Source organism: Rhea pennata, chromosome 4 (assembly GCF_028389875.1).
Source record: "Rhea pennata isolate bPtePen1 chromosome 4, bPtePen1.pri, whole genome shotgun sequence".
Lineage (NCBI taxonomy): Eukaryota > Metazoa > Chordata > Aves > Rheiformes > Rheidae > Rhea > Rhea pennata.
The window spans coordinates 39,609,951-39,625,877 of NC_084666.1; the positions used below are offsets into that span (position 1 = coordinate 39,609,951).

At 43.8% G+C, this 15,927-nt stretch overlaps 1 protein-coding gene across 2 annotated transcripts in view; it reads right to left on the bottom strand.

Moving 5' to 3' along the window:
• Positions 1-14,015, bottom strand: part of GALNT7 (polypeptide N-acetylgalactosaminyltransferase 7) — a 74,704-nt gene extending 60,689 nt beyond the window's left edge. For both annotated transcript variants that reach the window (XM_062574687.1, XM_062574688.1), the window contains exon 1: positions 13,870-14,015. In XM_062574687.1, coding sequence (XP_062430671.1) covers positions 13,870-13,995 — 126 coding nt within the window. In that variant the 5' untranslated portion in view covers positions 13,996-14,015. The remainder of the gene's footprint in view (positions 1-13,869) is intronic.
• Between the last annotated feature and the right edge of the window lie 1,912 nt (positions 14,016-15,927).

Sequence of the window (15,927 nt, forward strand, 5' to 3'; positions counted from 1 at the left end):
TATGTTCCCACTGAACTGAGAGCCAGACACCCACAGTACACGCTAAGGATTATCAGAGAAAAATGCAGGTTTGCCCAGTTGTGTGTTTTCCCGAGACTGGTCTGGGTGTGGTGACTAAGTCACAGAAGCAAAATGGGGTTTACTTAATTTGTTTACTGAATTTAATTAATGGGGATTACTTAATGGGGTGGTAAACCCCTCGGAGTAAGAAACACTATTTTGGATAGTCCTTGTAATGGCCAGTGTTTAACTTTCCAAGACATCCGTGACTGTTTCAGAAGTGCTTTTTGTGGCAAAAGTTACTATTAACACAGGAACACCATCACGCTCTAAACAAAAGGACATTTCTTTTAAGTTTTCTTAGCAGTACAAATCTCCATTCTGTCCTTACACTTCTATTATAAAGTAGTGCTACAAAAAAGTGATTCCTTATGTCACTTACTACAGATGTAATGAGATTGCTGAACGCTCTTAAATTCTGGCAGGCAAGGAAGATGCACATGATCTGCAGTTGCCCTACGCTACGTGAAGGCACAGCTCTCTCTTCAGGAGAGCTGCAACTGTCCTCGTGGAGCTCCTGTGGAGCTCGTTAAATGGATTTAAAAATGGTCACTCTTGCACATATATTTCCAAATCTCCAATACTACGCTTTCCTTCCTAAACATACCCAAAAGGCAGGCAGAACTCCCACCTAGGACAAATAATGAATCAAAATCAGTGCATATTTTCTTGCTCTTGTATCCAGACATGTTACGCCATTACTACTAGATAACAAAGGATATTAAGGAATATGCCAATCTAAAGCTGACCACATTTCCTCAGCCTATAAACAAAATCAAAATAAACAAGCCAAAACTTTAAAAGCAAAAATATAAATATTAGAAAAAGCCTCTTTACATACTCTATACTTCAAAAAAGAAGTCTTTGGGAATATCATATACATTGATTTTAACAATACAAACATTACTTGGGATGAACAAAGTGTTATGGCCATACTGACATAAAATTTCCCATTTTATTCATTGACTCCAGCCATATGTTGATGAAGTGTGTTTGTGTAATATGAAGTGAAAGGGACATAGAAATTAACATGCATTAGTGCAAAACTGCACAGCTTAAAACATTTAGTTTACCATAACTGGTCATTTTTCACATACCTTCAAGTTTCTTTGGGTTCTGTGATCAATATAATGCAGAACAGTTATGCAACATTAACTTCTGGCAAAATTAATAGGTCAATGTGTGTGTGCGTGTGTGTGTGTGTGTGTGTGTGTTGGGGGGGAATGGACTTCCTACTAGAAAGTTGTTGGGAGTTTAGTGTTAAACAGACTATACATCTTTTACAATATATACAGTTTAAACATTGCCATTTGTAAAAGCTAAGTGATTTACAGAAAGTCAACTACATACATTAAATATTTAACCAGTTCAGCTGTAAGACATCGATTCTGTAACTGAAACTTTAGCTTTCTCTTTAGGAAAACTGGGCTTTAAAAATGCCCATACTCTTTAGTAAATACATTGCTCTTTCTCCAGAGCAAGCAAATCTTGGGTTAGAAAGAAAGGAGGAAGATAAAATACAATTCCTTCAGATTCTTTAAAATGCTCTCACTGATGAGCATTTTAGAGCTTTAGTCAGTTAAGATACGAGTTTTTCATATTTTTAAAAGCATAGACCTATTAAGCATAATAAATTCTGCTTGCAACATTATGCCTTTGGTTATACATAAAGAACATTAAGGTTGTTAGATCAGCCAAACCAACAGATAAAACAATTCTTTCAGTTTCTTTGAAATTAGCAGCTGTGAGCCATAACTCAAGATTAGGATTGCTGCAATTAAATTGCAAAGTGTATTTTGAGAAATTATCAGTACATTCTTGCAAATATCCTAAGTGTTCAAAAACCTGAAAAGTCACCTCTCCTTTGCAGCTGAGCTAACTGGCTAAGTCTATCAGTGAGAGCTTAGTGCTCACCATTTGAAACTATAAAGGCTTCCTTAACTTTAAACTTGAGCTATGGAGTTTAAAAAGAAAACGTTCTTTTTCCCAAACATGATAAAAGTCTTAGCATGTTTGTCAGCATGCTAACAGACAGGTTGCCCAAGTTATTACAAAGAATAAACTCAAGAAAAAGAGTCTGATCATTTATCTTTTTTCCTTACTTGGAGATTCATACTGCCTAATATCTTATCTTACTGCAATTAAATCTTATCACAAAAAAAAGGCTCTTCAGTTGTTGAACAGCAGGCTATGAGAACAAGCCTAGTTAACTCCCCAAATTCCCATAAAGAATCAACAAGAAAAAAAAATCACAGAGGGGGAGGGAGAGAAAAAAAAGCCTAAATGAGGTAGTTGTCCTTCAGCTGAGGATGAGATTGGAGTAAGAACATGGAATGGCAAAGATCAATATGCTCCGCTACACTAACACAGACTCGCGTAGGCTGCAGTCAAATGATTGACATCAAGCATCCCCCTGAGGATCCAATCATACCTTAGGCACCACTGACATGAGCATACCGGGTTGATAAGTCTTTTTAAAAAATATTTTACAGCTTTCTGTAAATATAACTCTATGTTAATATCTGAAAGTCTGTGACTTGCATGTCTTATGGTTGAGAACAAAGAACCTGCTTTGCTAACAGTAATTAAGTACCTTTGATACGAGCAGTTGCTACGAGCAGTTGCTACTCACAGTTCACCACACACATTTGGTTCAGCTTGGGCTTAGACATTATGCACTACTGGGAAATACTGCCAAAACAACCTCCTGAGGAGGTACTATGCATATCTCCTGCATCTCTCAATCACAAGATCTAGGCATAAGGGAATCAGAGAAAAGCGACGTAGGACAGATGAAATGTGCTCAAGGACAGCAAATTTCAAAGAATTCTAATTATTATAAAGTAGGCCAACCCCCAGGACATATCCATTTCATCCAGAAAAATTAATCCAGTTTGCTCCCTGCCATCCTCTTTTCCCAAGACCCCTCAGGCATACACAAAGATTAAAGGCTACATGAACTATTCTGGCAGTCTGCTCCCTTTTATCAAGACAGCTTGACAACTCCCCTGTCATCACAAGTCTTGGTGGATGATAATAACGGGAGCAAAATTTGGAAACCTACCTGAGAGGTCTGAATGACTATTCATGGAAAAGGCAAGACTGCTCTCTAACACAGTGACTCCATATTTTACGGGATTTTCTCCTCTTTGTTTCTCTACACAAACGAACTTCTGTAGTAGTGACAGTTTGGTAGTGACAGTTCGGATTCCCACCTACTGCTCCAAGATACAATATCTAAGGACTTAAAGGTCTCGAATTGCCTTTAGATCCAAAACGCTGATACAGTGCTGTGGGGTGATCCCCTCACATAGATGCCTTGAGTGTGAAGGTCCCCTACGCACACCCTCCAGGCAACAAGGTAGCCCTCACGACAGATTTGTGAGATTAGAGTGAGGCAACGGCAACTCCCTTGCAAACACCTACAGCGTGCCCGGAAGCTGTGCGGGCCATGTAACCGAGTATGGACAAACAGGTTTTCACTACAGTGGACAGAAACTTTCAGCTGCCAGAGCAGGTTGAAGATACTCTTCAAATCCTCCTAAGCAAAGCACGCCTACTGTGAACCTGGGATGTCCCAGAGCTAAGTCAGAGTAGAATTTTTGACCTAGCTTTGACAGGAAAAACTTCTTCCAATCTCGATTCCAGGGAGATGGATACCTATGCTTCCTAGGGGGTGTTTTATGAGTTGGTGAGGCTGAGGACACAGCTCATGGCCAGACCCACTCAAAGACCTTTAAGGCCTCAGTGTCAAGTTCACACTTCTCAGCCTTCCTGTGCCCAATCTTCCTGTGATAGTTACCTAACTAAACAAATACAAGTCTTCAATATAAATATTAGTTTGAAAAACATAGATAGGGAGTCTTCTGCTTTTAGATACCTACATTACACAAACGTATCCCATAAATTAATCTGCAGTCTTACTTGGGAGGCCTGGGGCTAGAATACTTCTACAGAGAGTACTCAAGATCACTTCATACCCCGAGTAAATCTCGGGCCTCGCACTGACAGAAATAGCAGCATTTGGAGTACATGATCTCCAAGAAGTGATAAAAGTTGCAGTAAGAGATGCTCCCCCATCAAAAGCAGCTGAGGCACAGGAAATCCATGCATCGGCCTTTTGGACCTCACAACCGCTGACTAAAACCTCTCTGATCACAAGCAGGTCACTACCTACATACCCACGACTGGAACACACTTACAGACAAAGAAGGTCTTTCATTTCACAAGAAGAAGCCAACAAAAAGGCCTCCAACCACTTTCCACCTGTGTGGATTAATGAGATACTGTTATTTTCAAGCTAATCACAAGCTCTCAGTCCTGCCCAAAAGGAAGATGCTTCATAGCATCCCACAGTGGGGAGGAGGAAGGAAAAAAAAGGGGGGGGGAAGTCTGGAAGAGGAGGGGGGGAAAAAAAGATACTTCACATCTGCTACTTAAATCTGCTTAGAGATTTGGAGTGTTAGAATAATACAGTGGGAGATGGATTAGCAGAAACAGAGCAGGTGAAGCAGCCCAAGGTATGTGATAAATGCATCACTGATGCGCTCATGGTTTATAGAATAGACACACACACACTGCCTTGAAAAGCTGACTTCAAGGCCTTATTTAAGAAAAAGTCCAGTAAATTATGTTTCAAGACTAAAGCACACAGAACAGAATTTATTTTCTCTGAAGAAAAATCTTATCTCAATGCGGTCTTTCTTGCAATTCCTTCACCAATGGGAAAAATAGAAAACTCATAACATTATCATCCCAGACACTTAAGTTTGGTTTTAACATTTTAAAATAATAATAAAAAAGTTATTATGGTCAGCGCATTTTCTACAATCAATTAACAGAATAAAACAAAATGAATATGCTGATGTTTTTTGCCTTGAGCAGAATCCTTATTAATTACCTCAAAAAATTTTTAAAAAATGTTTAAATATCTGAAATCCGTAACAGTAGGAATTGAGAAATAAAATGGAGTCCTGCTATGCTTCACCCCTACTGAAATACTATCCTCCTTTTCAGGCAGCCTAATAAGGGAAATCTGAAATATCTTTTGCTATAGGTTAAAGCCAAACTGGATTTAACCCCCAGTTTTGACAAAATGCTCAAACATGAAAAAAGTGCATATAATTTCATTTAAAATGTTGCATTTATTCTAAAGTATATTTAACATAATATTTTCTGCCTTAGTAAAAATCAACTATACTAATTTAGATCAGAGCAGTTCTTGCTAAGCCATTTTCATTGCCAACTTCTTCTAGGGCAACAAAATAGGAAAGAAACTTCGTGGGCAGAGCACCATCTGCTCATGCTTTACTTTCAACAACAGTTATATTTTGAGACCTTCAACTGTAAAGAAAGTTTTCCAAATATAAACAGCATGTAGAGCAGCATGCTGGTTTTACCTTTACTTCTACCTTCTTACAACTCTTGTATTTCTCCCGCTGCTCAGGGCTCTTGCAGACATCAGTGCTGGCTGCTGCTGTCTCTAACACTGTTCTACAATGAAATCAAAGGAAAGTTGTGGCTTAGGAAAGCCAGAGCAACACTAAAACACCGCAGCCAGTGACTAGCACGGGGGATTCGAGATGAGGTGGTGTGAGAGATGGATGAAACACAGACTGTCCTACAGCAGCAACAATTAGTACAGTATAATGAGAAAGGGATCGTTTGTTCCAGGAAAGCGTGGAGAAGGAGAACGCCTTCAAAAGGGTATGAGATGCCTTCTAGCCAGAGGCAACTGAAGTTGGAAAATGAAAGAAATGAAAACAGCAGCTGTGTAGGGATTATAATACCTTCCCTACCTCAGCAGGGAAGCAAAAATCCTCAGCTTCTTCCTTAGGTATTCCTGCTTAGCAGGATCCCTTTTCAGGCATCACCTATTCATTACAAGCAGTCTTTTTTGTTTTATACACACAAAGTACACATGCAGCCAGGTAGGAATAATATTTTCATTCCCACGTGGGAAAAGAATGGGTTTTCTGGAAACAGGCATTCTACGCTATAAAATGCACCCCTAGAAAAGCATTGACCTGTTTCAAGAACAGCTGACATTAAGCAAAGAACCTGTTTTTTTTTTTTTTTTTTCAAATTTCCGACTTACCAAATCCAATGAGATACAAAACAAATTAGCAAACATTTTAGAACAGTTTAAACCCAAACAGAATGAAGACAATAAGGAAGTTTACTTAAAAGCAATGGTAGAACACACACTTCTCCTCGACACATTGTTGAATTCTTAACAAAACAGCCCTTCTCTACAAAAGCACATACTTTCCCAGCAAGCTCCTTCAAAGAGAAGGAGACTAGAATTTACTGATAAATTCCAATCAATAAACCTGCTATAAAGCCTAAGCTTAACCTCTGGCTTAGATTTACAGAATTTTTTATCACAAGTTTAAAATTCTTTCCTCAAACCTACATTAGCCACCCCACCCCAAAGAAAAGCAAAATCAACAACAACAACAACAAAACACCCACAGAAAAGTAACAAAAAACCTGAAGCCTTAAAACAAAAAAAATCACAGGTTGCAGAGACACGCACACTGCTGGCTGCTTGTTGCTCTCATCCGTCTGACCATTCTGGCAACATCTGACTTCCTGAACACACTATGTTGGCATTACGATTAGTAACAGGGGAAAAAATTCACTCATCAGAGCATCTGCATCTAAATCCAGCCCACCTCCTGTCCACTCTGTTCTAAAGGCAAATCCAAGCAAGATAAATTCTCTTTAATTCATAGAAAGATTAAAGAAAACAAACGGAGGAGGCAGCCTTTTAAGCAGCATGTTTCTATTTTTAAACTAATCGTTCACAGTAGACGTTTGTTTTCCACACTTACGGAGGAAATCTAGTAATTAAGTGTAACTGTTACCAGACTTGGAATCCTTCTTTCAAATTACATGGCCCACTTGCTGTAAAAAGCATCTTTTCCCCCCTACCCCTCACTAGGTAGAAGTCAAACCTATTAACGTAACAGCTTATCCTGCCCTACTTCCACTTGGCAGTCTCTTGTAATGCTGATTTAATATCTGACAAAAATAGGACAAAGATACTGTCATTTTTCATTAGCGAATGTCAGCTCAGTACAAGCAATTTTAACTCTACCGAGTTAGAGCTAGGGAAAGCACATGCTCTTTTTGATGCCCGTTGTCTGTCCACTAGGTAGCACGAACCACCATTTCTGTTGTTTTTTTAAGCAAATGCTTACCTAACAAACCTGCCATGCAGATTCTTTCTTTCTGTTTTCTATTATCTTATCCAGGGTTTCTTTTTTAGGTGTTTCAACAGCACACTAGTGTTACTTGTGTGGATTTATATTTTACCATGAAATAAAGTTATTAAGGTTTTTGTGGCATAAACTTAACCAAGAATAGAGTTCTCCTCTACCCTATGCTGCAGACCCTGCTAAAGGCTCCTTGGACGATTCAGGACTCTTTCCCCAGCAATGGGATTCTTAAAAAGCGAACACCAGCCTTAATTTAAGACCTTCAGTTTTTTAGCTGTTCACTTCTTTTACATTACCCAAAAAAGGCAATTCTGAGGACTAGAACAGGACAAATGTAACCTTTTATATGCATATAAAGTGCTGTGAAACCTCTCTGCAGAAAAGGCAACAGTGGAAATTTATTTAATTAATAGCTTTGAGATATTAAAATAATCAGTTATTTACTCAGTTCTCATAACAGATCCCCGAAACCACCAAAAACTTCAAGAAAAATTTACTGACATCTATATGTGTATACTTATTTTGTATGTATACATTATGTTTACAGTTCATACACATAAAAACTGTATATAATACATGTATTTTTATATATATATATATATATATATATATATACACACACGTAAGTTGTAGAATTATGTAGATTTTTTCATTTCTTCACATTCCTCAGAAAACCACTTGGCGGTCATTTACTATGTAGCATAACTAGAAGCATTTGTCAAAAAATGTTAGACATATTATACAGGAAGTCTTTCATACTTTCCCAAGGGTGACAGATTTTTGCAAGCTTTTTCAAAGTCAATTTAGATCAAGGTAAACATTAAAAAAAATTAAAATTTAATGACTCAGATATTTCACCTATTACTGTCACTATCAGTACTAAAGATCATTGTAATAAACGGAGGAAGAAAAAAAAAAAGCAATGTTTACTTCCTATGATAACAACGCTTGGGCTACAGCAAGCTCACCGCCTACCTGTGCACAGATTTCAAAAAAAAAAGTAAAAAATAAAAATAAATAAATAAAAAAACCCCCACACACATAGCGAACGCTTCTCAAAATTTGTCAGGGCTTCTCATTCCTGCCGAGTGTCATGCAACAAGTAATAAATCTCCGCGGCTTTGATCTGAAGACAAGGTGTGCCACAGTCTAGCACTGCATGCAGAGCTCGTCATGCCCAGACACCGAGCGACTGCGCCCAGCTTTCAGCTAATGGAGTAGTGACAGAGCCGATTTGCTGCTCGTTGCACCTAATTACAGGAAGGCAAACCAATAAATAATAAAAAAAAATGTGACCACACTATAGGTAACTGTAATAAGCAATTGAAGAGAGAGACTATTTTGCTACTTGATCGCCCTATATGTCATGTTTCCTTGATTTTTCTTCTGTCACACCAAACTCAGATTTCTTATCCTGATGCTTAAATCCCTCGTATCATCTCATTCCATAGCCAGCTCCTGCCTTTCCTCCAATTACAATTTCAACTTAAAATTGCTGATTCTCAGTTTCTCTTTCACAAGCCCATTTGCTGGTTACTCCTCAAGGGAAAGTAGAGAATTTCTGCAGGGACTTCCCCTGCAAAGCATTGAATTTAAACCGCAATAACACTTCAAGTTCAGTCTGCAACTCGTCATCAAGGTCTCAGTGACAATCCAGCCAAGGCATACAGGATATTAGCAGTCCTCAGACCGGGAGGAAAACGGGTGTCATGAGAAAAGTCAGAAAAATTTCATTCAGCTTTTGTTTCTCTTTTCCTAACTTTTCCTCCCTCCTCTCGCTACACATCATAAATTCTCTGCTTCCTAGTGGCCATACGAGAATTGTGACTTTTCAGCTTAGTTGTTGGCGACGGCCTGCAGCCTCAGCTAGCAGCACATCGGGCTACGGCTGTTTCCTGAACTAGAGCGAAATGCCCAAATCGCCACCTGCACCCGGACCCAGCAGGGCTTCACCTCCTCTCCTTAGGGGCTCCCGTCTTCCTTTGCTGTGAAACCAGGCAGCAAGGAGAAGCAAGTGTCCTGGTGGGGGACGGAGGTGTAGATGTCTGCAGGTGGACACGTGCAAGCTCGAAAACTCCAGTAAGTTACAAGACACTGGGAGCACACAAGGTGCAGGTAGGAGAGGTGTGCGTTTTTAAGGGGAGCAAGAGGAAGGGAGTCAAATTATTTATACGCACACATAAAAGTATCCCCCCAAAACAACACCCTACTTAGACTAGGAATCTAGTCTTAAAAAAATCTGAGAACTGTTGATAAAAAAGACAAGAACCTAGCTTATAATCATAGCAGATTAAAAACCTTAAACATATGTCAAGGAATACCGACAGCAGCCCATCAGCGGCTCAGATGTGGTGGCAGTGGACTAGCACAACTTAAGGAGATACCAGAAGCACTAACGCATCAGACCTACAGCATTAGTTTCCCAAATGTGAGGTTACGCAGCACATGCTGAGATTTCGGGAGGTTTTCCTGACCGCACACCGAAAGAGTTCAGAACATGGAATTCATTCCCAGGTTTCTGCAGTCTCACCACCACATATCTGACTTGGGCAAAGTTAGCCACCCACTTCCACCAAATCTTCACTAGCTTCTTCAGCTGCGGAAGACGATATACAACATGCTGGACACTCTTACTTACTTCCCTTTATATGGAAAAATGAATACCGTCATTCCTCCTAGCTTCTCATAGTGCTCCAGTGAAAGAGCAGAGAAAGTGCAAGAGCACCAATCACACTGCTGTCACACCGCTCTGTGAGCGTGCTGCGTCTGCCGCACTTGGAGCTTAGCCTCAAGCAGGCTGATTAGATCTAAAAAACAAAACCAACCCCTCCACGCACCTCCAGTAAAAGCCTCTGAATACTAAATTATACACTAATGCTATAACAGGTGAGAAATGTAGAGTTAAAGTTAACCTATACTACATTTATGAAGGCCTCCTTCCAGACACGCTGCTGTTCTGCTGTTTTCACCTTTTCAGCAATGAAACTCCGCATTCTTTACCTTTTCAATCCACTAGTTCTGCCTGCCGTACTCCCATTTCTTTCCACTCCTTGACAACACCAGTTTTTAAGCTGATCATTAGTGACAACTCTCACTTGAGCTGTCTCGCTCCCGTGAGTACTATAGCCAGGATGCCTACAGCAATCATCTTACAATGAATAGCCACAGCCACTTCATCCAGAACTACGATCCTTTGATTAAGAGGAGCACAAGCTTTCAGTAAACATACAAAGGACTCTACAACATACACATAAAAATAATCTAACCAAACATTCTTTCTGATCTTTCTCACAGCCGTAAGTGTGTTTGTATCTCACCTAAATCTCTGGTCTCTTTGCAATCCTTACTATCAGATAGTGGATGTCCTTACTTACACACAGGCAAATATGCTTTTTAAAGACTCAGAGGGCTGAGTTAGAAATAATAAAAGTACATTAAGAGCCTATTTGCTTTAGATTGGAAGCTAAGAGCTTTTTTTTAAGAATTATCTTATTCTTTTTGGATATTTCTGCTATTGCAATGAAATAAATACTAACCTCTACTGAAATTTTTCCTCAAATGGCATCTTGCAGAAACAAAAGTTCTACAAGGCTACTTGCCTGGAAAAAAAAACATATTGTTTCTCAAGTTCTGGTTGCACTTGCAATAACAATGAATGCATCTGTGGTAGCCTTCTATCAGAAAGCAAGAAGTAGCTTATCTCCAGCCTTCTTTATTACTGTTCTATTACTTTTATGTTCTCTTCATTCCTTCCTAAATGAGCACTCCTCCACTTTCACTTTTTCTTTGGAAATCCTCTGTACTTTAATTATATCACTTCTCCAGAAGATCTCTGAAATCTCTTAAGATGCAGTAGAAAGAATTTAATACACTATTTAAAGGAAGATGTACCTTCTTCTAAAAGCACAGTTGTAACAACACTGCAACATCTCTTCAGCACCATTATCTTTATCCTATTCTTCCCTGCTGCTGTAAGCAGGGAAAGATTCAAGGTCCTAAAGATTTTTTTTATTATTATTATTATATATAGTTCACCTGTTTCTTCAACACTTGGATGTTATTAAAATTCTGCTCTCAGCTCAGCTCAGGGTTGCAGTGCAGAGAGGGCAAGTGTGCTGCTTAACAATGACTATAAAAGGTTAAATTCTATTTTAAGCTGGTACTGAGAAAGAATTTTGCATTTGTTGACTAGATCTTTCCATGTAAAGAAGGGTGTTGTACAGGAAGCTGAATTATTCTGTATCTTCAAAGAACTTTTTAGCAGCTAGTAACAGTGCAAATATACCAGAGTGCATTTCAGAGAAGCAAACATTATTAAACTCCTAGTTACAATAATCAGGAACTGCATAAACACACAGTCTCCTAACACACAGGAGCTGTTTCCAGGTGCTGCATGGAGCATACCTGGAGATACAAGCCACGCTGGTGGTCAGTGGGTTTTTGCTTAGCAGCACGTAGCACATGCAGCACTACATACGCATTCTCATGTACTCCTGGATGTCACCAGCTCTCCAGAAATATGTCTGAGTACTGCTAGTAGAAAGCACGCTCACCGGTTATACCCTGCTGTTTAACTAACATTCACCATCCGAAAGGCTTCCTTAGAGTTAAGTATTCTAAATCAAAACATGATTTTAGAATTAACAATATCAGTTCTGAGAAGAAAAACATTTTTTACGTTCATGTAGTTCACAATGATATGCAAAGAGCTGATGCGGGTAGTGACACGGATATTCTGTTTAGATCTCATCTGTGGCAGTGTTTACTTATATATATTTATATTTGTTCCTAATAAATACTGAATTATTTATTTAAATGACTATCATGGAGATTTCAACGTCGAGTCAGGACACAGGTAATAAAGCCAGAATGCTTCCTTATCAGAGATCAGACCTTTAAACGTCTTTTCCTACTTGTTTATAGCCACATACATCAGCTAGAAATGATTTCCAAATTAGAACTCATGCAAATGGATGTCAATACAAGGTTTCAGCTCAGAAGTAGCAGAGTGATAACCTTAGGGCTTGTGAGGAAGGATAGCATGATTCATTATGGCACTTACATAAATTAAACTGTTACAGCATATGCGCACTGTAGGCCTGCAATATTTCTCATTTCAGCTGTGACCCCAGAGTAACTATCTCAAGATGGTTATTGCTCTACAGAGCAATACCATTTTACCTATCTTTTCTTCAGAGGATGTCAGCTTCCAGGCCTTTTATTCTTCCTAAGCATGAAAAATAATTCAACTGTTTTGGACATGAAATGTTTTTTGACATTTTCTCAGGAGGAACGCAAATAAAATCCCTAACAAATTTGCTGCACACACAAGAGCCCATGTTGTGTCTAGAAGGAGAGATTATAAAGTTTCACCACTTAATAAACTGTAGATCTCCAAAAGAACCACTACGGCCTATTATCACAGCCGTAACTGCCAAGATATGGCAAAATAACAGCTTCAGAAGACGGAGCATCTCCTGATGGAGTCCAAAGTCATTTTCAGTTTCCAGAACTCCGAAACGCACCAGCTAACTCGCCCTGACAATTACGCAAGGCAGCCTGCTACAGAGGACCACTCATTACCAAACACATCATAAAAGATCACTTTTTTTTTTTTTTTAAGTAATTACTGCGAGATTTCATGACTTTTCCTGGGATTACGTTAATCTTGACCAACGTTACTTCAAGAAGGCCCTCCTCAACCTCAGCCGCCGCGAGCAGCCCTCCGATACCTGCCCTCAACAGCGAAGCGCTTCCGCCCCTTCCCAGACCACGGTGCCAGCAGCTCCGGCCGCGCTCCGGGGGCGCGACGCCGGGCCGCTGCCGCCCCCCTCGCTCCGCAGTGCTGTCCCCCCACCCCGGCCTCCTGAGGCGTTTGTAGAAGCGACTGCTACTGAAACGCGCCCACAGGAACATTTTGGGGCAAAGCCCCGGCGATGCCGCATCCCAAGGCCGCCCGGGAAGCCCGTCGCCCCCCTCGCGGCGCTGGCGCAGCCGAGCCCCCCGCGACGCCTCTCCTCGGACCCCCCGAGCTGCTGCTGCTGCTGCTGCTGCTTCTCCTCGGGGGCGAAACGGCTGCGCGGGGACCCACACGGCACGGAGCCCACCTGCCGCCGCGGGGTCTCGGAGCCGGAGGAGGGGCAGGGGCATCCGGACCCCTTCTAGGCACGGGGGGGGGGGAGAGACCGCTGGGGGGGGGGCTTGCAAAGCTGGCAACAGCGTAACGATTGCGGGGAGGGAGAAAGAAAAATACACAGAAATTAAAAAATAAAATGAAATAGCTTTGCTGGCGGGCGAGGTGCGAGCGGCGGGACCCGGGCGCCCCGCGGCCAGGGCGGCGGCACCTGCGGGCGCGGCGGGGCCTGCGGCGGGGCCGAGCGCGGGGCGCGGGGCGCGGAGCGGGGGCGCCGCCGCGGCCCGGCCCGGCCCGGCCGCCCGCGCAGGGCGCCGGCCCCGCCGCTCGGCTCCGCGGCGCCCCGCTACCGCCGGGCCTGCAGGCGCCGCAGGCCGCGGCCCGGGCGGCCGCCGCCTCCCCCGGCGGCAGCGGCTCCCCCGGCCCCGCCCGCGTCCCCGTGCCCGCACTCACCCGCATCCTGCCCAGGGCGGACGGCTCCTCGGCGCGGGGCGACAGCGAGGACCAGAGCAGCAGCAGCCCCAAGAAGCTGCCCGCCAGCAGCACGGCGCGCAGCAGGAAGCCCAGCTTCAGCCGCATCCTCCCGCCCCGGCGCCGGCCCCGGCCGCGGCCCCGGCGCCGGCCCCGGCCGCGGCCGCGCACGCAGCGCCCGGCCCCGCGCTCCGGCGGGGCTTCCGCCGCCGCCGCCCCCTTCCTCCCTCCTCCCGCCGCACGCACAAACTTTTTTTTTTTTTTTTTCCCTTTCTTTTTAGGTTTCTCCTCCTCCCCCCCCCCCGCGCTGCGCCGCGCCGCCCCCCCTCACCCCGCGCTGCGCTGCGCTGCGCTGCGCGCCGCCCCCCCCCCGCGCGGCTGCCGGCTGCGCGCCGCGGCCGGGGCGATGCGGAGCAGGAAGTAGCCGCCGCGGGAGCCGCGCTTCCACGTGGCCGCCTTATAGCGGGGGTGTGTGTGTGTGTGGGGGGGGGGTGACACCCGCGCGGCCCGGCCCCGCGTGGGCCCCGCCGCCCGCCCGCCCGCCCGCGCGCGCACGACCCTCGGCGCGGGCGCGGCCCCGACGGCCGCCGCGGGGGCGGGAGGTTACGCGCGCGCGCGCGCGTGTGTGTGTGCGCGCCCCCGGAGGCCACCGCCGGGGAACGAATTTTGGGGCAAAAACGCTGCAGCTTTGGGGGTGGTGATGCACCTCGGGCATCGGCGGCTGCGCTGCGCCGCGCCGCGCCGCGCCGGCCGCTGCTCAAAATAGCCGGCGAAGTCAATGGGCTTTCTCGTGAGGATGGCAGATAAAACGGGAGATTGCAGAGATGTTATCAGCCCTTAGCGCTGCACGTGTTTTGTTACTAGTTTTCTGCACTAAAAGCGAGGCATCCTATTTCTTCATTTCAATGAGCCCTAGGAAAAAAAAAAAAGGAAAAAAATAAAAGCTATCATTTGAACACCCCACAACGCAACAATGTATAAACAACACTTCCAGTGTAATAGTTCTGCCTTTTCTGAGCGGGAATATCCACTTGCTGTGATATTTTTCAGTCCCTTTTCCTTTATGCATCAGAGCCAACAATCCTGAACATTACCTTTCGATGATAAACACTATAGAAATAAACCAGGATATTACACCGTGAACAGGATCAGCTTGAAAAAAGAAAGAAAGAAAAGTGACCTTTGTAGTTGACACACCTAGACACAGAAGTCTTTGTTTATTTGTATAACTTGTGCGAGTGCTGCAGCACCGTGTGAATTTTTTTTCTCCCCGGGGCTCCACCAAGACCGTGGTGCAAGACGTGGGCAAAGGCAGCATCTCAAGCGCAGGCCGAGGCTCCCCCCACCCCTTGCAGGTGCTCGCCCGACCCTGTGACTTCCCCAGGCCCGAAGCAGCGGTGGGTTCCCCAGAGCCCCCTCCCTGCTTGCGATCGCTTGCTTACTTCTCGATACAAAGGTTTCCAAGCCCCTTTTCGGCCAGCCAGCGCTCTCTGCGCAGGATCGAGCGGGTGGGCTTGCTCAGTTTTTAGCCAGGAGAGACAATACTGCTGAGGTGCCCAGGTCTAGATGGAGCTTTTGGGCCACCAGGCCCAGGAGAAAAACGCAGGTTAGTGTCACTAACTGAGAAGCTCCACAGCCCAAGAGGTTGCTGATTTTCATTTGTTTGTTTATTTTAATAGAGACTTACGTTTGGCAGGAATTGCTGGTTGGTCCATCCACCCTTGTCACAGAAAACTTCATGCTTGATAGTGACCTCTAGTTTTGCTGTGTTTTGTCTTTGGAAACCAAAAATCTCACCATCAATGAGTTCCCCTATAATTGCGCTAGGACAGTAGTGTCTGTGCCTGGCAGCTTGAAAACCTGCCTTTTCCCCCGCAAAGAAAAGTGGTTGGCTGGAAAGCTGATGTCCACTGGGAGGCAGCGCGGGCCAATGGAGAAGGCATTGACACCAGCCAACCTGGAGGTGCTACCAACAGTTTGAGAAGACATCCTGTTTCAGTTTTGCTCTTGCATGTGCTGGTCTTCTTTTCTTAACCTCCA